The sequence below is a fragment of the Sinohyriopsis cumingii genome, chromosome 6 (genome assembly GCF_028554795.1).
Source record: "Sinohyriopsis cumingii isolate HCF-2022 chromosome 6, ASM2855479v2, whole genome shotgun sequence".
NCBI lineage: Eukaryota > Metazoa > Mollusca > Bivalvia > Unionida > Unionidae > Sinohyriopsis > Sinohyriopsis cumingii.
In genome coordinates, this window is record NC_142966.1 from 137,891,277 (window position 1) to 137,916,601 (window position 25,325).

Below are 25,325 nucleotides of genomic sequence, written 5' to 3' on the forward strand. Positions count from 1 at the left end.
ACTTCTTGATAGGCACTATCAAACAGGATATCATTCATAATATGCTACCCTTTTTAGATAGCCAATTAGAGTGAAGATGCCATTACATTGCCATGAAAGGAGATACATTCTCTTTCAATGACCCACTGGTTTTGCAGATTGTCTTGTGGGGCCTCCACGTCACAGGCACAATTCCTCCCTCACTGTCAAGGAATCACTTTCATACAGATGCCCCAAAATATCCATTGAAGCTAACAATTGACTGGTTTAGCAAAATATCATAAAAATATGTATTAATGAAATGGCATCACGGATTGCCCTAGTCATGGCCATCAAAATGTTTGTGTCTGACATTGCAAAAATGTATTGTAAAAAAACATGTTTGTGACCATGTCTAGGATATTCCACTTCTGAACTCTCTACACAAATTGATTGCTAATCATGACCAATGAATAATTGTGGTTTTTAATATATCTAAAAGGGGCCCCGAGTGGCCGAGCGGTCTAAAGCGCTCTTCGTTAAAGATCACTGCCATCTCACCTCTGTCTGAGGTGGTTCAAGTCTAAGATTCAGCCAGTGTGGTTATTTGAGAAAGCTTGCCAGTAGCTTCTCGTGGGTCGGTGGTTCTTTCCGGGGTTTTCCCCGGGTTCTTCCTCCACCGTTAATACTGGCCGCCACATATAGCCTATTGTGTGCTGAAAAATGGCATTAAATCCCACAAATCCCACAACAACAACAACAACAACATAGTATACCTAAAACACTTCTCAGTTTATGATGTTGGTCCTAAATGAAAAATGTCATTACAGCTGCTTCTCCTGATCAGATGGATGTACCAGCATATTGTTTCTTTAATTTCTTTTAAAAAATACTTCTTTCTTGCAGTATACATTGTTCCTTTATTAAAAGGATGCTGATAAATCCTCTGAAATGGTTGCCTTGGTGACCATCTTGAAAAACATTTTAGGTGTCTTCACCTTAGTGGATGGTCATATCAGCATTGGGTTTCCACTTTAAAGCTCTACTAACATATAGCTAGTCAGGAATGAAAATTGGGCTGATGTGACCTCTGACGTGGTAACCATACCTACCATGTTAAAAAGAAATCTTGTTATCACTATTCCTCTATAACGAATGGTTGTACTGACATTTGGTTTCACTAAAATACTTACAGAAATATGTAATTGGTCTTGAACAGAAATTATGCAGGTCTGACAACCAGTCCATGCTATTCTGAACTAGTGTGAAAACTATACCTGTTCAACCTTAGGGTGAAGTCAAAGGTCACTGATTTTATACTCCAATGAGCTAATGAAAATAGTGACTTTTGCATACATGTATACACATAATTTGACCAGACTCTTTTTATTTAGTTGTTTTTCAGTTAACAAGTTGATTGTCAGCACTCTGACATTGATTTCAAAGTGAAAGGTCTTAACTCAGGTAATCTGTAATGTCTTTTGAGCATCATAACACACGCAAGGATGAATTGATTTAAATTAACCCTAGTTTTTGGCTATATTTTAAGAATACCTTGATTTATCCCTTTTATTTATTTTCTTTCAAAACTACTTGATTAACTATGGATTTAAACAAACTTATTATGTGTATATCCACTGTATCTTGAAAGTGACACAAGTTCAGTTATCTTCTGTACATGGTATAAAATTCAAAGTCAAAGGTCATTAAAAAGATTTTTTAAATGCATTTGTCAATTAAATACAGCAAAAGATATTTTGTTATTAGACTTGAATGTTGGAATATCTCAAGATTATCTGAAATGGTTTACATATTCAGTTGATCAAAATAAATGGAGGAAACAGATTTGTCATGTATTCCCACAGATGCTTTTAGTCCAGCAGAGGCTTAGTTTCATCAAACAGATTTGTCAAGTATTCCCATGGATGTTTTTAGTCCAGCAGAGGCTTAGTCTCATCAAACAGATTTGTCATGTATTCCCACAGATGCTTTTAGTCCAGCAGAGGCTTAGTCTCATCAAACAGATTTGTCAAGTATTCCCATGGATGTTTTTAGTCCAGCAGAGGCTTAGTCTCATCAAACAGATTTGTCATGTATTCCCACAGATGTTTTTAGTCCAGCAGAGGCTTAGTCTCATCAACAGATTTGTCATGTATTCCCACAGATGCTTTTAGTCCAGCAGAGGCTTAGTCTCATCAAACAGATTTGTCATGTATTCCCACAGATGCTTTTAGTCCAGCAGAGGCTTAGTCTCATCAAACAGATTTGTCATGTATTCCCACAGATGCTTTTAGTCCAGCAGAGGCTTAGTCTCATCAAACAGATCTGTCATGTATTCCCACAGATGTTTTTAGTCCAGCAGAGGTTTAGTCTCATCAAATAGATTTGTCATGCATTCCCACAGATGTTTTTAGTCCAGCAGAGGCTTAGTCTCCTCAACAGATTTGTCATGTATTCCCACAGGTGTCTTTAGTCCAGCAGAGGTTTAGTCTCATCAAATAGATTTGTCATGCATTTCCACAGATGTTTTTAGTCCAGCAGAGGCTTAGTCTCATCAAACAGATCTGTCATGTATTCCCACAGATGTTTTTAGTCCAGCAGAGGTTTAGTCTCATCAGATAGATTTGTCATGCATTCCCACAGATGTTTTTAGTCCAGCAGAGGCTTAGTCTCATCAAACAGATTTGTCATGCATTCCCACAGATGTTTTTAGTCCAGCAGAGGCTAAGTCTTATCAAACAAGCAGCTTATTTTGAAAAGTGTTAAATTGAATTAACTCAAAATAATAAATAGACTTTATGGGTTATTTTGCTCTAATGTCATTTCCAGACTTTGCCAGTGATATGTATATTAGGTTAGATTTAGATTTTAATTTCCCTGTCTGTTTCTTTCTTTAGGTGTCACAAGGGGAAGATGGGGACAGTGTAATTATCACCTTGAAGAGCTGTCCAGTCTTGGTGGAAGACATCAAAGTTCGCTTTTTATCTTCTGCTGTAAGTCCTTTTCAGTTTCATTTGTGACTCGAACCCTGGTTAATTTTGTTGATGGAGCCTAAAGCGATTATATTGTCCACCCATCTGTCCAGTTGTTCATCCATGTATTATCTGTCTGTCTGTCTGTCTATACATCCATCCATCCATCCAACCGTCCATCCATCAACGAATTTGGTTTCAACAAGATGACATTATTTTGGGGTTTTAACCAGCTTTATATTAATAACAACTTGATTACAGGAGTTGTTTATCATGATTTCCCATCCCCATGACTTTTTCATTTCTGTGGTTAACCTTCCCCAGGGATTTTTGGACTTCAACCAGATTTTGTAAATGGCTCTATATTAATGAGACTTTAAATGAATTGTTTCCTGCATTCCGTGTCTTACAGGAGTTATATAACCTTTTATTCCTATAATCTTGACTTTCAACAGAATAACTTTTTCAAGATTTAGTGGATTTCATCCAAATTTCCAAATTCAGATACCTGTTTTTTGGGCTGCTGTTAAATTTTTCTAGCCAAAAATCACTTAATTTTAATCTTGAATCAGATTCTTTAAATTGCCAATTTTTCACTACTTAATGAAATTATTCTGACATCCATTGATATGATGTCATCATATGATGTTATCATCAACTGTTGTTGTATTGATACAATTTTTATTTGAATGAAACTAAATAAGTCAATTTTGCTGACAGATACTCTACAAATGTATTTTTACAGTTATTTTAGTTGTAGTTATATTTTATCTTAAGTTCAATGGTGTCTTTTTGACTTTTATGCATGTTATGTTTTATTAATAAAGTTCACTTTTAAATAAGACAAATTATGAAAGCCTTAGTTCTCCCCATTAAACGCTGAGAAAGGGAAATTCAGACTTTTGTAAATGCATTCCAAATAAACAAAGACAAAAGGAAATCATGAATGGAAGCAAGAAATGCAAGATCAGAATGCCATGAAAAATAAATGAGATGACAGCTGAATGAATATTTGAATGGAATGCAAATGAAATGCAGAATAAGTATAAGAGAAGAATAAATTAAATACAGAATAAATATAAGAGAAGCATACTTATATTAATAAATTGATAAACTATGGGTCCATACTTTGATTTATCCCAACATTAAATGAATTCATTTCAATCTGCAGTACACTATGTTTATTAACGAATTGAATTGCCATACTGGATTGCATAACCTCTTGACCTCCACTTCCATCATACACTTTTGCTTCCCTGAGAGGGATATTCATGTTTTGTGTTTTGAGAAACGGATATTCAATTGTTGTGTCCCTAAAAGAGTGTACTCATGTTTTGTATCCCTGAGAGTGGGGTACTGAATTTTTGTGTCCATAAGAGAAGAGTATTCTTTTTTGTGTCCATGAGAAAGGTCACTCAAGTTTTATGACCCTAAAAGAGAGTACTCATGTTTTGGTGTCCCTTACAGAGGGTATTAATGCCTAGTGTCCCTACCGGAGGGGGACTGATTTATTTGTGTCATTAAGAGAGAAGTACTCATGTTTTGTGTGCATAAGAAAGATGTTCTCATTGTGTCCCTAAGAGAGGGCTACCCATGTTTTGTGTCCCTAAGAGAAGGCTACCCATGTTTGTGTCCCTAAGAGAGGGCTACCCATGTTTTGTGTCCCCAAGAGAGGGCTACCCATGTTTGTGTCCCTAAGAGAGGGCTACCCATGTTTTTTGTCCCTAAGAGAGGCTACCCATGTTTGTGTCCCTAAGAGAGGGCTACCCATGTTTGTGTCCCCAAGAGAGGGCTACCCATGTTTGTGTACTTGAGAGAGGGCTACCCATGTTTGTGTCCCTAAGAGAGGGCTACCCATGTTTGTGTACTTGAGAGAGGGATACTCATTTTTAGCGTCCCTAAGAGAGGCATTCTGATTTTTAGTGTCCCTAATAGAGGGGTACTCATGTTTTATGTTTGTAAGGAAGGTATACTCATTTTTATGTTCTGCTTCTGAAGCAAGGCACTAACTATTGTGTAATTCAAACTAATGCTTCCTTTTCTCATTTCCAGAAAAACATTCCTAAAGTGTATGACCACTGTGCCTTTTTCTTTTGGTTCCACACATCTTTCATTGAAAACAACAGGTAAATCAAAACATCACTCCCTCATTATAAAGCTGACCATGGGAGCCATAGAGTATAATGATGTATAGTGAACCACCTTGTAATTAAGTACATTTTATATATATATATATATATATATATATATATATATATATATATATATATATATATATTTTATAATCATACTATTACATAATAATAAGAGGCATGTTATTAAATAATTGTAACAGGTGTTATAACAAAATAATTAAGTAATTTGCAGGTAATTTGGTTTTATACTTAGTTTACTGCACTAAGCAACAATTATATTTTCAGATACTTGTACATCACGACACATGTTAATACTCAGGTTATAGTGTTCATTATTATTTTTTATGTCAAAACATTACATTGTTTATTTATTGTTTATTATTTTAATTAAAATTTACACTGAGTACTAGAATGAAATTCAAACTCCACTGGATTGAAGTAAGGACAAATTAGGTAACATGTAAATTAATCTGAATGAAATCAGCGGAAAGTTCAATTTAATTGCATGAAATTGTTTTGCATAAAAGCTGTCGTTTAAATATTATTGTTTTATTTTCCAATCATTTAAGAATTGTAGACCCATTTGAACAACCTTAAAGTTCTTTAATTTCATCTTGATGTACCACCATGTCGGCTAATTCTGCATGTCGGGTAATTCTGCGCAACAATATGTCATTTGTGTAAACATTGGATCACGTGTTATTTTGGTTCAGAAATCTATTTTGTATCAAGAAAGAATGATCATTCTTTAATCAAGGAAAGTTATATTCATAAAGTGTACAAAAATATCCCACATTTCAACTTGAAATACATATGAAAATGTGATTTCTAAATGTTAACATGAAGACCCATTCCATGACCTTCTTGAAACGGTAACCCAGAAAATCTGATTTACTATGCATCTTTTAGAATCAAACAGATAAATACATTATATAAAAGATGGAAATGTATACCTTAATTCAAAACTGTATTTCAATCCAAGTTTCCAATTTTGCAAGAAGTTGTCCCACACGTAAAAAATTGTATGCTACCCAATGTGTCAACTTGCCACCATAACATAAATTCTCAAGAAATTCCCTGGCATATGGTCTGTTTCTAAATTCTGTAGTAATTTTTCCCTATAAACAAGACATTGTAAACACATTGTATCCTATTCATTGTTGTTTCTCTTCCACGTAATAGCTAATTTTTTATAAAATGTTTAACTTTACTAATTTTTTTACACAATCAGTTTAGTCTGCTTAATATCTCTTGCCATTTATTGGCATTTTTACATTGAGTTTTTTAAAACTAGATATAACCCTCACCTAATTACTTGACAGAAATGCTGTATTTCATTTCTATAGCCCAATGGATAAACATTACATCTTTTCAAAGCTGTGCGCAGAATAGGACAACATATCGCGAGTAATGAAAACACAGGGGTGGTATCCCATGTATCCATAATTAATATTATTTTGAACAGAATATTCTGGTAACAGTTGCCTCTTTTCAAATGGTAAGCATTGCTGTATTTTATTTCCATGAATCGGTCGAATTCGGTATGCGTTTTGCTTCAGTATTGGAGACAGAAACCTTATGTGCTCAGAAATGCCTGACAGCATTGTAGTTTCCTCTTCCAATTCTGTATCATATGTATTACTAAAGGTCCAGACAGTTTTGGATTGGTTGCATGACATTTAATTTTTGGCAATGACAGCATTTGGGGAAGTGCTGGTTGCTAATGTTACCATATTAAAGTTTTGATATCTGTTTAACCCTTTACCTCATAGAGCATAGTGACAAAGTGCAGCACGCTATAAATAGAACACCTGTTACCTAGCAGACCGCATCCGCATAGGCATGCCTGTGAATTGTTAAGCAATGTAGTGGTGTTATGTTTAACAGCAGTTTTAACCATTTTACGTTTAAGGTAGATATCTATTATATATGGAAAAATTGAAGAGTGAAGTCCGATTGTTATAGCTGTATAATTATTTTTCACAGAAGAATATTTAATGTGCTTTAAAATCGAGAGAGAACTCATTCACCGTCATGTCAGTGAGGCCGCGTGACCGACCGTAGCTGCCATTTCCCATACTCGAAATTTACACGTTTTTCGTCTGCGTCTACATCACTAAGTCATCTGAATTTGATAATCAATAAAAACTAATTGCTGCTTACATAAATATCATAGCCTTTACCAAAGTTATTGAATCTTTCGTGGTTGAGATTCTACTCGTGAAAACTTCGTAAGTACTGAATGAAATCCTGCCTGTGAACTGTTAAGCAGTTTAGTGTATGTTACGTTTAACAACAATTTTAAGCATTTTACATTTTTGGTACACATATATTATATGTGGAAAAATTTAAGAGTAATGTCCGATTGTTATAGCTGTGTAATTATTTTCCACAGAAGAATTTTTTTATGTGCTTCGAAATCTTGAGAGAACTCGTTCACCGTCATGTCAGTGAGGCCGCGTGACTAACCGTAGCTGCCATTTCCGATACTCGAAATTTACAAGGTTTTCGTGTGCGTCTATATCACTAAGTCATCTGAATTTGATAATTTATAAAAACTAATTGCTGCCTACATTAATATCAGAGCCTTTACCTAATTTATTGAATCTTTCGTGGTTGTTATTCTAATCGTGAAAACTTCGTACGTACTGAATGAAATCCGCAGCTGCCATTTTGTCGAGTGGAGATTACGACCCAGTTACTTTAAATAGCTGATATCGACCAGTGCATGAATAGCGACCATGTGATCTGACGTAATTGTCATTCGCAGAAATGAATGTAGTATGTAATGGGGGGTTTTCCCCGAAGGTGGCGCTACGAAAACCATCTCAAAATGGCTGATGTTTACAGGAGGCGTCAAAAGGCGCTTCTATGCGAATCTTGCAGAGGCGTCAAAAGGCGCTTCCATGCGAATGGAGTAGAGGCGTCCAAAGACGCTTGTATGAGGTAAAGGGTTAGTTACATATATTTACTATCATTTCAGTCCATATCAGAACTAAACTTTACTAAAATTTGTCAATAAACAATTTTGCAATTGTACTGTTTCTTATATTTTGACTTGTAAAGCTGGAAGTTGAGATCACTACATCAATATGAAACATTTTTTACTCTTGAATGTCAAACATTTCCAGCACATGATGCTAAAAGTGGTTTAGATTTATTGTAGTTAGTGTAAATAATGCAGATGTATCAATACAGTGTAAGAAAAATAATGAGTTGCTTAAAATTAGAGTTTATATTATTTGAAAAGTTTTTTTTCAGTTATTTTTATTGGACTACAGTTATTTGATCCTGACATGGGTTTCATGACTTGTCAATAGAGGCTCTAAAAGAAAGGTCTTTTGAAGATTTTTTACCTTCTAACAATGTCGAAACATTTCCAGTAAATAAACTTAAAATTCATTAAAGCTCAGTGAGTGCATTAGTACTTATCATTTTGGAAGATTTTCTTATTGCAATGAAAAATGCATTGTCTTGGCTTTATCTGCCAAGTCGGACACTTTGTTGCTACATAGAACACATAGCAGAGAGTGTTGCTTGTTGCTACATAGAACACAACAAAGAGTGTTGTTTGTTGCTACATATGACACATAACAAAAAGTGTTGCTTATTGCTACATAGAACACATAACAAAGAGTGTTGCTACATAGAACACATAACAAAAAGTGTTGCTTGTTGCTACATAGAACACATAACAAAGAGTGTTGCTTATTGCTACATAGAACACATAGCAGAGAGTGTTGCTTGTTGCTACATAGAACACACAACAAAGAGTGTTGCTTGTTGATACATAGAACACATAACAAAAGGTGTTGCTTGTTGCTACATAGAACACATAACAAAGAGTGTTGCTTGTTGCTACACACAACACATAACAAAGAGTATTGCTTGTTGCTACATAGAACACATAACAACAAGTGTTGCTTGTTGCTACATAGAACACATAACAAAAAGTGTTGCTACATAGAACACATAACGAAGAGTGTTGCTTATTGCTGCATAGAACACATAACAAAGAGTGTTGCTTGTTGCTACATAGAACACAGAGCAGAGAGTGTTGCTTGTTGCTACATAGAACACACAACAAAGAGTGTTGCTTGTTGCTACATAGAACACATAACAAAGAGTGTTGCTTGTTGCTACATAGAACACATAACAAAGAGTGTTGCTTGTTGCTACATAGAACACATAACAAAAAGTGTTGCTTGTTGCTACATAGAACACATAACAAAAAGTGTTGCTACATAGAACACATAACAAAGAGTGTTGCTTATTGCTGCATAGAACACATAACAAAAAGTGTTGCTTGTTGCTACATAGAACACATAACAAAAAGTGTTGCTTGTTGCTACATAGAACACATAACAAAAGTGTTGCTTGTTGCTACATAGAACACATAACAAAGAGTGTTGCTTGTTGCTACATAGAACACATAACAAGGAGTGTTGCTTGTTGCTACATAGAACACATAACAAAAAGTGTTGCTTGTTGCTAAATAGAACACATAACAAAAAGTGTTGCTTGTTACTACATAGAACACATAACAAAAAGTGTTGCTTGTTGCTACATAGAACACATAACAAAAGTGTTGCTTGTTGCTACATAGAACACATAACAAAGAGTGTTGCTTGTTGCTACATAGAACACATAACAAGGAGTGTTGCTTGTTGCTACATAGAACACATAAAGAGTGTTGCTTGTTGCTACAAAGAACACATAACAAAAAGTGTTGCTTGTTGCTACATAGAACACATAACAAAAAGTGTTGCTACATAGAACACATAACAAAGAGTGTTGCTTATTGCTACATAGAACACATACCAAAGAGTGTTGCTACATAGAACACATAACAAAGAGTGTTGCTTGTTGCTACATAGAACACATAAGAAGGAGTGTTGCTTGTTGCTACATAGAATACATAACAGAGTGTTGCTTATTGCTACATAGAACACATACCAAAGTGTGTTGCTTGTTGCTGCATTGTTATGGCTTTATCTGCCACGCCAGACACTTTGTTGAACATAGAACACATAACAAAGAATGTTGCTTGTTGCTACATAGAACACATAACAAAAAGTGTTGCTTGTTGCTACATAGGACACATAACAAATAGTGTTGCTTGTTGCTACATAGAACACATAACAAAGAGTGTTGCTTGTTGCTACATAGAACACATAACAAAGAGTGTTGCTTGTTGCTACATAGAACACATAGCAGAGAGTGTTGCTTGTTGCAACATAGAACACATAACAAAGAGTGTTGCTTGTTGCTACATAGAACACATAACAGAAAGTGTTGCTTGTTGCTACATAGAACACATAACAAAGAGTGTTGCTTGTTGCTAAATAGAACACAACAAAAAGTGTTGTTTGTTGCTACATAGAACACATAACAAAAGGTGTTGCTTGTTGCTACATAGAACACATAACAAAAATGTTGCTTGTTGCTACATAGAACACATAACAAAGAGTGTTGCTTGTTGCTACATAGAACACATAACAAAGAGCGTTGCTTGTTGCTACATAGAACACATAACAAAGAATGTTGCTTATTGCTACATAGAACACATACCAAAGAGTGTTGCTTGTTGCTAGATAGAACACATACCAAAGAGTGTTGCTTGTTGCTACATAGAATACATAACAAAGAGTGTTGCTTATTGCTACATAGAACACATACCAAAGTGTGTTGCTTGTTGCTGCATTGTCATGGCTTTATCTGCCAAGTCGGACACTTTGTTGAACATAGAACACGTAACAAAGAATGTTGCTTGTTGCTACATAGAACACATAACAAAAAGTGTTGCTTGTTGCTACATAGAACACATAACAAAGAGTGTTGCTTGTTGCTACATAGGACACATAACAAAGAATGTTGCTTGTTGCTACATAGAACACATAACAAAAAGTGTTGCTTGTTGCTACATACAACACATAAAGAGTGTTGCTTGTTGCTACATAGAACACATAACAAAGAGTGTTGCTTATTGCTACATAGAACACATACTAAAGTGTGTTGCTTGTTGCTGCATTGTCATGGCTTTATCTGCCAAGTCAGACACTTTGTTGAACATAGAACACATAACAAAGAAGTTGCTTGTTGCTACATAGAACACATAACAAAAAGTGTTGATTGTTGCTACATAGAAAAACATAACAAAGTGTGTTGCTTGTTGTTGCATTGTCATGGCTTTATCTGCCAAGTCGGACACTTTGTTGAACATAGAACACAGACCAAAGAGTGTTGCTTGTTGCTGCATTGTCATAGCTTTATCTGCCAAGTCAGACACTTTGTTGAACATAGAACACATAACAAAGAGTGTTGCTTGTTGCTACATAGAACGCATAACAAATAGTGTTGATTGTTGCTGCATTGTCTGCTTTTAAGGCATGTTGATTATATCCTGCATCATTGAAAAGGGTTCACTTTTAAAAAATCTGAAACACCTTGAAAGATGAATTCTTCATCTGTGATTACTTTTGACATAACTTGCAAAGCAGCTCTTTCATTATTTTATTGTATCTCAGCTGAAAGCACTTGACCAATCATTGCTGTTGAATCTTGTTACTGGACCAATCATTGCTGTTGAAACTTGTTACTAGACCAATCAGTGCTGTTGAATCTTGTTACTGGACCAATCATTGCTGTTGAATCTTGTTACTGGACCAATCATTGCTGTTGAATCTTGTTACTGGACCAATCATTGCTGTTGAATCTTGCTACTGGACCAATCATTGCTGTTGAATCTTGTTACTGGACCAATCATTGCTGTTGAAACTTGTCACTGGACCAATCATTGCTGTTGAAACTTGTTGACTTTTTGAGATTAAAGGTTTCAACCCAATCATCTCTCATTCTCTTCAGCATGAAGGTTAATGCTTGTTGTACATATTTAAGCTATATGATAACTTGGGAAAACAATAGCGCCATGTCTTTCTGAAGATTTTATATATTTTTATTTAAATCAGTGGTGATTTATGCCAACAAACTTATCCAATTGACAGTTTTAACATTGAACAATCAACAAAGAAAACTTGGATAGGTGCTTTTTTGCTTCATTTACTTTTCCTTTATTACTATTCTCTGTGTCAGTACTTTAGTTTGAAACAAAGCCATTATGGTTGTTATAGCAACAATGTACAGTGGTTATTGTATTTGATGCTTGATGGTATGCAAAGCATTGCAGGTCGAATCACTCTCAAGAATGACAGTTGTTACCATAATGTGCTTTGTTGGTTGAAAGGTGAAGTCACATTTGTGGATTAGCTATGACAAACGTTTAGCACTTGTCATATTTATATTTGCCATCTCAGAGTAGGAAAAAGAATGTAATTTACATACATGACAATGAATGTCCAAAAGGAGTATTTGCAGTTGATCAAAATTTTTAGTCTGTTGAATGTGTCCAGTATAGGTTTCTGGAAGCTTGTATTCACCAATATTCAGCCATCAATTATTAATTGTATGAGAAAGATCAGTGTTGCTTTCATATAAGAATCTTAAAATAATCTTTCTTATTGTCAGGTTGTTGCTTCAGAGGGACCAGATAGATAATCCACACAAGAAGATGACCAGGAAGGTTTTCAGGGAATCTTTCTCAATTGACATCACATTTGAAGAAGCACAGAACTAAAGGAGACCATATAATATCAACATTATTATTATTTTGAAAGAGACTCAGACAGTTTTATAGGAGCAGGCCTTCTAGTTATAGCTAAACACATTTGCCCAAAATATGTTTAAAAAAATACTTTTTACATACCTTCATTGTTGATTGTTTGCCTATATTTCCGTCAAGAACAACTGCAATGGTGAATCATTTGAATGTTAGTGCTTGGACTGCATAGTTTGAGAACTGTGGTGATTAGTCGTTTGATTGTTAATGCATGGATTAATCATTTGATTGTTAATGCATGGATTAATCATTTGAATGTTAATCCATGGGTTACATAAAGTTGAAAATTGATGATTAATCATTTGAAAAATAAGGATTGATAGCAGAATAGTTTAGTAATGATACATTAGGGAAATACACAGGACCAAGGATTTAATACAATATATATCTAGGAAATCCATGGGACAAAGGATTTAATACTCTCTACATCTGGGAAACACACAGGACCAGGAGTTTTATACACTCTACATTTTGCAAACCCAGAGGACCAATAATTTAATACAGTCTACATCTAGGAAGCCTACAGGACCAAATAATTTAATACACTCTTCATCTAGGAATCCTAAAGCACCAATAATTTAATACACTTTACATCTGGGAAACTCATGGGACCAAGAATTTAATACATTCTACATCTAGGAAACCCACAGAACCAAGAATTTAATACACTCCACATCTGGGAAGCTCACAGGACCAAGAATTAAATAAATTTTACATCTGGGAAGCTCACAGGACCAATAATCAAATACACTATACATCTGGGAAGCCCACAGGACCAATAATTTAATACACTCTACATATAGGAATCCCACAGGACCAATAATTTAATACACTCTATATCTGGGAATCCCACAGGACCAGGAATTTAATACACTCTACATCTGGGAATCCCACAGGACCAAGAATTTAATTCACTCAACATCTGGGAAGCCCACAGGACCAAGAATTGAATACATTCTACATCTGGGAAGCCCACAGGACCAAGAATTTAATACACTAAAACCATTTTAAGCTATGAAAGGTAACATAGTTGCTCATTGTATAATCATTCAGTAGATAAAGTTGTTTCCTTATTCAGAGGATACAATTCAGGTATGCAGGACATTGCTTGATTTTTTTTTATCTGTGATGATGATGATGATGATGATGATGCATAAACAATAATGTAGAAACAAAACAAGCCATTATAAAACATTAGTTTTCCATCAGACCCTAAAGGAGGTCTGTAGATGTTATCATGGCAGAGGTTGATGCATTCTTTGCACTAATTTATTTTACATCACTTGAATAATTGTGGGTAAAAATGTTATTTATAATCTTCAGCTGGTTCTTCAGTAGAAAAATTTGCAAATATTTTCTAGAAATATAAATGTTATTGTACAAAAATCAGAGTATGAAGAGTGAATGTGGTGGTATTGGATGCCTGGAAGCCACCAAGAGTGAATGTGGATGTATTAGATGCCTGGAAGCCACCAAGAGTGAATGTGGAGGTATTGGATGCCTGAAAGCTACCAAGAGTGAATGTGGATGTATTAGATGCCTGGAAGCCACCAAGAGTGAATGTGGAGGTATTGGATGCCCGGAAGCCACCAAAAGTGAATGTGGAGGTATTGGATGCCTGGAAGCCACCAATAGTGAATGTGGAGGTATTGGATGCCTGAAAGCTACCAAGAGTGAATGTGGATGTATTAGATGCCTGGAAGCCACCAAGAGTGAATGTGGAGGTATTGGATGCCCAGAAGCCACCAAGAGTGAATGTGGAGGTATTGGATGCCTGGAAGCCACCAAGAGTGAATGTGGAGGTATTGGATGCCTGGAAGCTACCAAGAATGAATGTGGAGGTATTGGATGCCTGGAAGCCACCAAGAGTGAATGTGGAGGTATTGGATGCCTGAAAGCCACCAAGAGTAAATGTGGAGGTATTGGATGCCTGGAAGCCACCAGAAGCTACAAAAGACAATCACAACCAAGTAAAAAGAACTATTCAATAGAAATATGACACTATCATATGAAAATGATGTTTAAAAATAGTTGGGTTACATAATTCACTTGGAATATAGAGACAGGTTGCATACTAAGATCATGACAGTGTTGCTAACTGCATACTAAGATCATGACAGTGTTGCTAACTGCATACTAAGATCACAACAGTGTTGCTAACTGCATACTAATATCATGACAGTGTTGCTAACTGCATAATAAGATCATGACAGTGTTGCTAACTGCATACTAAAATCATGACAGTGTTGCTAACTGCATACTAAGATCATGGCAATGTTGCTAACTGCATACTAAGATCATGACAATGTTGCTGACTGCATACTAAGACCATGGCAATGTTGCTAACTGCTCAGCTGCAACCTGCTGATGTGGACATATCTGATTCAGTTCCAACAGTCCAGTGCTGGAACTCGTCTAGTCATACATTGATGACAAGTCAATGGATGAGGATTCTGATTCTTTTCTGGCTAGGATTCGGACTGGTCATCAATGACAGTAACAGATTCTGATGTCCAGCCTCTAGATGAGTTATGTCTGGATTTGGATCTGCTGGACAGTAAGCATCATTGTCCTGGTCAGTAAACAGTAGCCTTGTTAAGTCAAATTTAATACATTTAATAAATTTGAAATGATATAAATATCATAATCTGTGTTTTTATTTATTTTCCGTTTCATTATCTAAATAACCTTTACAATCGATTCATTGACAACATTCTGTCTTGTTTCATGAAATATAGGACCAGTTGGTCCTGTGGGCTTGTAGGATTTTTTTTTTACACACTGTTTTTGACAGGAAATGTGTAATTGAAGAAGGCTATAGTGTATTAGGACCCTATGGTGGAGGAGTGCCGTGTTCCTAATAACTATATAAATAATTCAACATGTTCTCATACAATTTTGTATTCAAAATAAGTATTAATTATTATGACCTGTAAATTGCAAGAATTATGTAGCAAATTATGATAAGAGTTATGGCCTGTTGTGCAATAGATGGACAGTGTAGTTAAATTATCGACATATTTTTTATGCAAACACAAATATAATCTGCAGAAGTCTTGTTTTTTAATGTTTTGTTTCTTAATCCAGTATTTTATTTCAACTATATATTACATATGCAGTCAAGAAGTTGTGAGCTGATAACATGGAACTAAGTCAGTGATGAATTTTAATTTAATTATACAAAGTTATTGCCATGTTTTTACTTCTCTTGTATAGAAGTTTATTTCATTCGTGTAATGCCTGTGTTAATTTACTCAAGAAGTGCAATGAAAGATATCTTTTTATCATCAGAATGTGCAATAGGTATATTGCATCTATTATGTTGCACTTTTTACATGTGACAGTGTATTCAAAATAAAGGATTTAAATGACTCATTTTGTCCTTTTATATATGTCGTGAAATTCATCATTCATCATTGTGAAAATTGGATGGAAAATACTGAAATTATAAAGAGCTAAATTTATGAATATTACATTGTAATTCTTTCTTTTGCCCACTCAGTTGGGTAGACTCTTTCTATTTGCCCACTCAGTCAGGCAAGCTCTATTTACTCAGCTCAAATGGACAAGTTATTTCTATTTGCCCACTCAGGTGGACAAGCTCTATTTGCCCACTCAGTTGTGTCAGCTCTTTCTTTTTGCCCACTCAGTTGGGCATGTTCTTTCTATTTGCTCACTCAGCTGGGCAAGTTCTTCTATTTGCTCACTCAGTAGCTGGGCAGGCTGTCTTTTTCTGTTTGCAGTACACAGGTGGACAAACTGTTTCTATTTGCCCTACTCTGTCAGGCAAGCTCTATTTACCTTAATAAGTTGGGCAAGCTCTACTTGCCTAACTCGGGTGATATTCCTTGTCTATTTGCCCTCTCATGTGGACAAGCTCTTTCTATTTGCCCTACTCAGTTGGACCAGTTTATTTGCCCATCTTAGGTAGATAAGCTCTTTCTATTTGCCCTACTCATTCAGGCAAGCTCTATTTGCCCTACTCAGGTGGACAAGCTCTTTCTATTTGCCCTACTCTTTTAGGCAAGCTCTATTTACCTTAATTAATTGGGCAAGCTCTACTTGCCTTACTCAGGTGACAAGCTGTCTGTTTGCCTATTCAGGTGGACAAGCTCTATTTGCCCAACTCAGGTGGACAAGTTCTTTCTATTTGCCCTGCTCAGCTGGACAAGCTCTTTATGGGCAAGCTCTTTCTTTTTGCACACTCAGTTGGGCAAGCTCTTTCTATTTGCCCTACTCAGGTGGACAAGCTTTCTTTTTGCCCGACTCATTTGGGCAAGCTCTATTTGCCCATGCTAGGTGGATAAGCTTGCTCTATTTACCCACTCAGGTGGACAAGCTTTTTCTATTTGCCCTACTCTGTTGGGCAATCTCAGTTTGCCCTACTAAGGTTAGGCATGCAGATTAGTCCATGATATTACTGGTATATTACAACTTGTGCCAGGCTGGGGACTGAATTGGTTAACATTCTGTTGTAATCTTTTGTCATATGTCAGTTAATTGACATATGCAAAACTCAATTAATGGGATACCGCTCCGGTGGTCTAGTGGTTAAAGCGGTCGCCTTGGATGTGGGAAGCTGTGGGTTCGATCCCTGGCCGAGTCATACCAAAGACTTACAAAAATGGTACTAACAGCTGCCTCACTTGGTGCTCAGCATTAAGAGGTTAGTGTTAGGACTGGTTGGCCTGGTGTCAGGATAATGTGACTGGGTGGGACATTATGCTACATGTCTGCAGCATGATGCCCCAGTGCTAGACATCACTATAAATTGCCACATTGCAGACATCGTAGCGATATGACTTTAAAATTGTTAAAGCTACATTAAAACTCCAAATCACACACACACACACACACAATTAATGGGATCAATTTATAACAATGCATGTCATCTCATTATTAAGTGTTTGTGATGATTGTCTACATGTACTTGCCAGTACGAAGGACGTTTTTCAAAGTTTGTAAAAAGTAATCGCCTTAGGCACTATAAGATTATTTTGTACTGATCTCAAAATGTTGTCAAATATTAAATCAAGATGCAGAAATGTCCATAATACACCAATACACATTTAGAAATGTCCATAATACACCAATACACATTTAGAAATGTCCATAATACCCCAGTACACATTTAGAAATGTCCATAATACCCGAGTACACATTTAGAAATGTCCATAATACCCGAATACACATTTAGAAATGTCCATAATACCCGAATACACATTTAGAAATGTCCATAATACCCCAATACACATTTAGAAATGTCCATAATACACCAATACACATTTAGATGACTTAATTGCAATAGTATAACATGGACGTTCCATTACATAAAAATACGAAAATAAATTGGAAGATATTAGTTTATTCAAACATGCAAAACATATAAAACCAAGATTTTTGTCTGTAAGACACAACACATTCAGAGCACCTGCATTTCTAACAAAGAACACATTGTTACATGTTCATTTATAAAGTACATAAGATGTATAGTTGTAATCAGACAATGAAAAGTCACATACATAGTTAAAATGTTACATTTTCATGACTAATATTTACATTATGTAATTAGAAATAATAGCTTGTCCAACGGAAGTCTGTAATTTGAACAAGGGCATAGCTCTTGTTAGTGTATGTTTGGTACTGATGAAATTTTAATCCCTACCCCCCCATTTGAATTTAGTGAGGCAATTCAAAATTCACTTATAAATGTCCATTTTTATCCATCCACCATATTAGTGGAGGTGGCATGTAGTGTTACCATGACTAATATGATCCCGTCATGCCAATTACAAATTACATTTCTGTTCATTGTCAAATTTTATAAGAACTTTATGGATTGAAATCAAATGTGATATTAGGCATTACATTAAAAAAAACTCTTTAAAGTTTTATTTTAACTGTTTTTACAGAGTTGTGCAGAGTTAGGGCCCCTGTTTGACAAATAACTTTGTTTACTCCCTGCTTGATAACTTTTGAAAGACTTCATGGACTGAAACCAAATTTGGTATGAGGCTTTGTGTTAAAAAACACTAAGTCAAATTTTATATTTTGCATATCGTGTAAGCGGTAGTATTATACAGCCAGTAATTCTCTTCACCCGGGTGTCTAGGACTAGGTTGTTCTATATGCCTGAATACATATCCATTGGACCAGGCTGTTAGACTGAATACCTATCCATAGGACTAGGCTGTTCTATCTGCCTCAATACCTGTCCTTAGGACTAGGCTGTTCTGTCAGTCTGAATAGGTATCCATAGGACTAGGCTGTTATGTCAGTCTGAAAACCTATCCATAGGACTAGGCTGTTCTGTCAGTCTGAATACTTATCCATATGACTAGGCTGTTCTGTCAGCCTGAATAGGTATCCATAGGACTAGGCTGTTCTGTCAGTCTGAATACCTATCCATATGACTAGGCTGTTCTGTCAGTCTGAATAGGTATCCATAGGACTAGGTTGTTCTGTCAGTCTGAATAGGTATCCATAGGACTAAGCTGTTCTGTCAGTCTGAATAGGTATCCATAGGACTAGGCTGTTCTGTTTGCCTGAATACCTATCCATAGGACTAGGCTGTTCTATTTGCCAGAATACCTAGAACAATTATCAATAAAGAAAAGGACCACACACTTTCTACATCAAACTCAGACATATAATTCATAGTAAGAAACTTCTGTGGTCATTAATAACAAACCTAAAAGGTATTAAGAATGGTTATGTTAAAATCAACCAGTAAATTTAAATAGGCCTATACTAAATGACATTCAGTACAAGTATATTTGTGTTGCTTTGTTGTCATATGGCTTTCAGTCCCTAATAAAAAGATACAACGGAATAAGCTAATTATTCGTAATTAGCAGGCAATACCTTGCTCAAATCATACCATACAATTATTATTTAAAAGTTGCAATATTTTCATTCAATTTTGTTTATTTATCTTGACCAGTCTTTGGTACATTCATACAATGTTTTTAAATTAATTTTCCATTACTTCTAGAGCTACAATTATCATAGCAGATCATGTAAAATTAATAAAGTATCCCATTGTCTGTAAACTCAAACTACCGGTATAGGGTATTTGAAGTTGCATAACATTGACTGTGACAGCATAGCCCATTTTCTCTTGGGAGGATACCGATGTCCAAGTAAAACAATCAGACAGGAATGCTTGACAGATGTATAACCCTGCCAGGTAGACATTAAAAAAAGATTTTGAAGTTACTGTCCATGTTTGCCATGAAGTGTTGCCATCCATGTCTTGTGAAGGCATTTTTAAGTTATGATTTTACACTGCCCCTCTAAACTGACTTTTGGCAGATGAAATTTGTTTGAGAGCTGACGTCATTCGTGAATCAGGGTGGTGATATGGTACTAAGTTGATCTAATGAATTACAATTGGATGCACTAACTCGGTTTGTGTTACAATTAACATTCAGTAGTTAAGTATGTGCACACTGAACGTATATGTTAGAGCAGGGCCAGATTTAGGCATAAGCTAAACAAGCTAAAGCTTAGCGCCTCACGGTCTGATGGGGCCTCTCAAAGTTTCAGAAGATTTTTTTTTTTTTACAGTTTTATTGTAATTTATATTTAAGTAATAATTTAACCCATGATTATCTGCATAATATAATCACTATAATTATCTATGCAATATATTTTATATAAATTACATAACTGACATTGTAATAATTAGTAAACAATTGCCAGGTTTGGTTATTACACAGCCTTATCCCCTGTTGACACTTACCAAATAGGGCCTGTACAGCTTCCCATAGCTTAGGGCCTCACTGTGTCTAAATCTGGCCCTGTGTTAGATTTGTAATTAATGATTTAATCATGCAATTCACACCTTCATTATGATGACATAATTTACCTCAGAAACAAGACAAAATGAGACCCAGTAAACTATTGAAAACCCCTTTACCAAATCAATAGCATGCTATATTACGCAAATGCATGTCATATGTGTACTTGATGTAATTTAATTTCAAAACATGAACAGCTGCCAATGATTATGCTTGTTATACATAATTTTAAAACATCCAATCCTTGCCCTTGCTCATTCCTAACTGGAAGAGTATGGTATCGGTTCCACCCTCAGACAGTGACCCATAGGTCTTGTTGGAAAATCTGTCAAAAACATCTGAATTACTGATTAAACATAATGAGATTTGAACATCACATATTTGGAAAATGTCATTATTATTAAATGTTGGTACATTTGGCTTTTGACCCTCACCTGTGGACCAGAGGAGTTGGAGACAACAATAACACCTCTATCATAGATGGTTACCATGGGGGCAACACAGATTTGTGAATGTCCACTCAGTGGGTCAGATGTGATAATGAATAGATGGATGGACTCACATACTGAGGGTATCACAAAATCCTCATGCTTTTGTCTTTACAAACAACATCATGGGGATAACAACATTCATGGGGATAACAACATTCATGGGGATAACAACATTCATTTGGGAACCAAATTATATAAATCCTGACAGTTGTTTGTATCTTGGGGTGAATCTAAATCTCCTCATTTTCATCTTTAAAAAATGACTAGAAATATAAATAAAATTGAACTATGTCCTGAAGAGATATATAGTTTTCACAGTAAGAAAATTGTAGACCTATCATAAAAGGATTCACAGATACCAGGTACATCCAAATCCCCAATAAGTAATACAGTGTATTAACCATTTCTACATCTAATGGGCCCGGAGATGGACCCTGCTTGAATATTTTTATAATATTACTAAAAGGATTAATTAATAAAGCATATCAAAATAAATCTTCAGATGTAGTTTGCCTGTTTATTGATCATGATCCTTTGATTTAAAACAAACACAACAACAACCTGTAGGTGTTGGATCGTTATCATGTAGTCTGTTATAACATTGAAATTTGCATACAAACAAGTTTGATTCAACATGTATATGCATTAAATACAAAACACTATAGCAATGACGAGAATCATGCTATTTTGTTGATTGTTAAAAACAAATATTAATATTGTCAATTTTTAAAAAAAAAAATAATCTAATTTTGTATATTTCAGTTTGTATTGTGTACATTCTTTGTTTCAGTTAGATTCCGTTTTACTGCTGTTGTACATTACGTAGAGTCATCGTTAGAGGACGGGGCCTGGTGGTTTCAAATACCGGAACACTCGAACCCCTGCCCTCTCATTTCCTACCCAGAGGTGTCCAGATTGATCAATGCCCAACGAGTATGGCCTCTCCCCGACAAGGTGGGCCTTGGTCAGAAGAACTTTGATAAAGTGTCCTTTGATGTCCAAGATATGAACCTCTTTGTTGCCTACATCACCAACAATGATGTGCCCATACTTGTCACAGCATATATCGTAGGGTAGGAAATGTTTCATGTCCGTGGAACCACCAGTGTAGATGGTCCTAGCCCTTCCATCATTGCCGAATATTATCACTCTGCCTTCCTTATCATTCAGCCAGTCCGTTATGCAGACTGAACCATCAATATTCTCAGCTACTCTGTATGGGTGACATGGCACTTTCTTCTTCTTGTCTCCAGTTATCAACCCTGCCTTGTTACCTTTGGAGGTGAATTTTAAGAGAGAGCATTTTGTTGGTGGGGGATTTACTGTGCATCTGTCGACTCCGCAACAGAGAATTTCTTTATTGGCCAGCACACACAAGCCGCGAACTTTCATTGGAGCTTCTATAACGTTTTCTACCCTCTCTTTCTGGTCAATATACTTGACTGTTGAGCCAGAGAACTGTGACACAAAGATGCCTTCTGTGGATGCGGCAATATCATCAATCGGCATCTCCAAGGAAACCTTGCTCTTCCTTGTGCCATCCTTGCCGTACAGAAAGATTTCCGTGGTGGTCCAGCCAAAAGAAATCCAAGCTGCGATATGTGAAATCGGGGCTATGCTGCTTACTTTGCCTCCAGGGACTTTCGTGCACGTGAATGTTGATAGCTGCTTTGCTTCTAAGTCGGGTACAACTTGAACTGTGCTTGCCTTGCCTTTTGCTTTGATCACCTTGGCTGGAGGATTCGACTCCACTGTCTGTCCAATGATATTTTCTATACCATTAACAGCCATTGATCCTGGTTTAAATTTGAAAAGTAACTTTGCAGACGTCTTCTTCACGGCCTGTTGGAAAATTTCGTAAACGTTTTGCATGTTTTGGTAAAGTTCCATTATTTCGTAATCATTTCCAGAACCAACAACTTTCTCAGCTTCTTGAATAATGTTTGTACCTTTCTGAATGGTAGTGCGCAACGCGCTCCTTTTTTCAGTTATTTTTGTTTTCGCTTTGCCCTCTTTGTCCTTCATTTTCTTTACAATATTATTGCTGGCCTTGGTAACATCATCTTGGAGCTGTTTTGTTCGCGCTTGTATGGATGACACTGCATTATCAACATTAAATGTAAGCTCTTGCTCGTTATCATCAGCTTCTCTAAGCATCTTTTTCAGCGTTGGTAGATAATTTGTCTTCATTTGATGCAACAGGATAGGAACTGCTTCCCTTTGTTCTTGCACTTCCTCATTCAAGTCCCTAGTGAAATGTCCTTCGTGATTGGTCAATTTACAGTTAATACAGAGTGCCTTTTTACAGACTTTGCAATAAAACTGCAGCTTTTCTGTTGGATGTTTCTTGCAGAACTCTTTCCCAATTGTAATTATTTCTTTCTTGGGTTCTCCTTTGTAAGCTACTATATCGTGCTTGGAGGAGATTTTCATTCTTGGATGATGTTTGGCGCATTCTTTGCACATGTTGACATTGCACTGGATACATCGGGACTCCAGAGGACGAACCTCATCACACATATCGCAGACGGGGTCAATGAAATTTCCGAGATCACCCTCTTTTTTAGGCGTGCTCACTTTAGGCTGGTCACGTAGAGAATCTTCTTCCTCGGTACCTATAGCAACTTCAGCCGTCGTATCCTCTGGAATAGCTCCGTTACTTCCGAGTGTCGAACTTGTCTTTGGAATAGCGCCGTTACTTCCTAGTGTCGAACTTGTTTTTGGAATAGTCTTTGGCTTTTTGGTTACGCCATTTACCGCCGCTATTTGGCTGTTTGATGGTGTTTTAGGTATTGTTTTGATCTTGGCAGAAACACGAGGCGTGTTTGCATTGGAGGCAGCCTGAGGTAATTTATTGCCTTCGTTTGCACTCATTTTTTTTCTGAGGTATCACCCAGGATCAATATTCTTCAAAATAATTTATCTAATAAACAATTGCTATAGGCGAATATGAAATCAACTGAAATTAATTTACTAAGTATCAATCATCTAAGTATGTTTTGTTCTGAAAATGTCGGGGGGTTGGGGTCGGCTGTAGTCAAACCAGTTACAAAATATTTCACTAATCACGTTGCCATTATGAACCGCGCATTTCACTTGGTGCCATTTAAAAATGACCTCCTCGTCTGTTTGAACTTCAAGCGATACACGTTCACGAATAAATTTTGAAATTAATATTAACATACACCTGGAATATTCCCTAATTATGAAACAAGTTTGTCTCACACATGAATAAACGTGTATAGCAGGAATCGTGTATTTTCAGTTCTTTCCAATCATTTCAACATAATTTTGGATCATAGTTGACATCAGAAGTTAGTCATTTATAAATAACTTCCAGCCACACTTTTCCGAATAGCACTGAATAGTCCTGGATTCCTCTCTCACTGCATCATCCATTTTATTTGCACCAGAATGTTTTTTTAAAAGATTTTTATCTCATTAGTTTGTCAGTCTTTATCATTGAACAGAAATATATCCTTTGAATTCGCCGAACAAACATGATAAAATCCAAGATTTATGCTACTCCAAAACACGCGGTTAAATGTAAAGACCGTTAGGGTTGTGTATCGCTTTAAGACCGTGTTGTGTTTTAAGGACAACACTATTATCACGAAGAAGATCAGTAAGTCATATTATTTAAAACCCTTTTGAAAGTCATTCGAGCCAGAGAAAGTCAAACAACTTAATGCATTCAGGCATGCATTTAGCCGTTACCTCGATCAAAGGTAACAATACTCATATTTCATGTACATTGGCTTTGCTTAGGTACACTACATTGTTTAGTGCTCGTTTTTCTTATTAAATTAAGAAAGATCTATTACAACAACCAAAAGGGAAACTTTAAACAAGAATTGTTAATAATGAATACCACTAAGATTATGTTGGTTACGTTTGATGTCATGTCAATTATACCATATAACCAGGGACGTCATTTCAACTTTTTTTTTTTGGGGGGGGGAGAGGAGGGGGACAAAACTTGATTCATGCAGATATCAACGCGCTGGCTCAAGCTGAATAACAGAGTAGAGAGATAGTAATATCAGGGACGGGATCGAACCCACCGGGGTGGGGTGGGGGTGGGGGGGGATGGGGCAAAGCTTGACGGGCTTGTTAATTTTCGTTTATAGGCTGCATCAATTTTACAGCACATGCAAATTCGGGGGGCCTGCCCCCTCCCAATGACGTCGCTGCATGTAACTCTGAATATCCTGACAATGTCTTGTACACATATATAAATGTAACCTTAGAATTTTTGTATTCCCAGGGGTTATAATCGTCAATCTGAAGTT

At 36.1% G+C, this 25,325-nt stretch overlaps 2 protein-coding genes across 2 annotated transcripts in view; one reads left to right on the forward strand and one right to left on the reverse strand.

Annotated features, from left to right (window-relative positions):
• LOC149798083 (phosphatidylinositol 3,4,5-trisphosphate 3-phosphatase TPTE2-like) overlaps positions 1-16,112 on the forward strand; it is a 57,722-nt gene extending 41,610 nt beyond the window's left edge. Inside the window, exons 13-15 of the mRNA XM_089963171.1 lie at positions 2,856-2,951; positions 4,983-5,056; positions 12,590-16,112. Of these exons, the coding sequence (XP_089819297.1) occupies positions 2,856-2,951; positions 4,983-5,056; positions 12,590-12,698 (279 nt within the window). The 3' untranslated portion in view covers positions 12,699-16,112. The remainder of the gene's footprint in view (positions 1-2,855; positions 2,952-4,982; positions 5,057-12,589) is intronic.
• A 1,977-nt stretch (positions 16,113-18,089) lies between these two features.
• Positions 18,090-24,586, reverse strand: LOC149798084 (uncharacterized). Its single transcript, XM_089963172.1, has one exon. It carries the CDS (start codon positions 23,905-23,907, stop codon positions 21,868-21,870), a length of 2,040 nt encoding a protein of 679 aa, XP_089819298.1. The 5' UTR covers positions 23,908-24,586; the 3' UTR covers positions 18,090-21,867.
• Between the last annotated feature and the right edge of the window lie 739 nt (positions 24,587-25,325).

What these genes read in the sequence shown, in the direction of transcription:
- LOC149798084 (XM_089963172.1), bottom strand. Translation starts at nt 23,907, where the DNA reads ATGAGTGCAAACGAAGGCAATAAATTACCTCAGGCTGCCTCCAATGCA.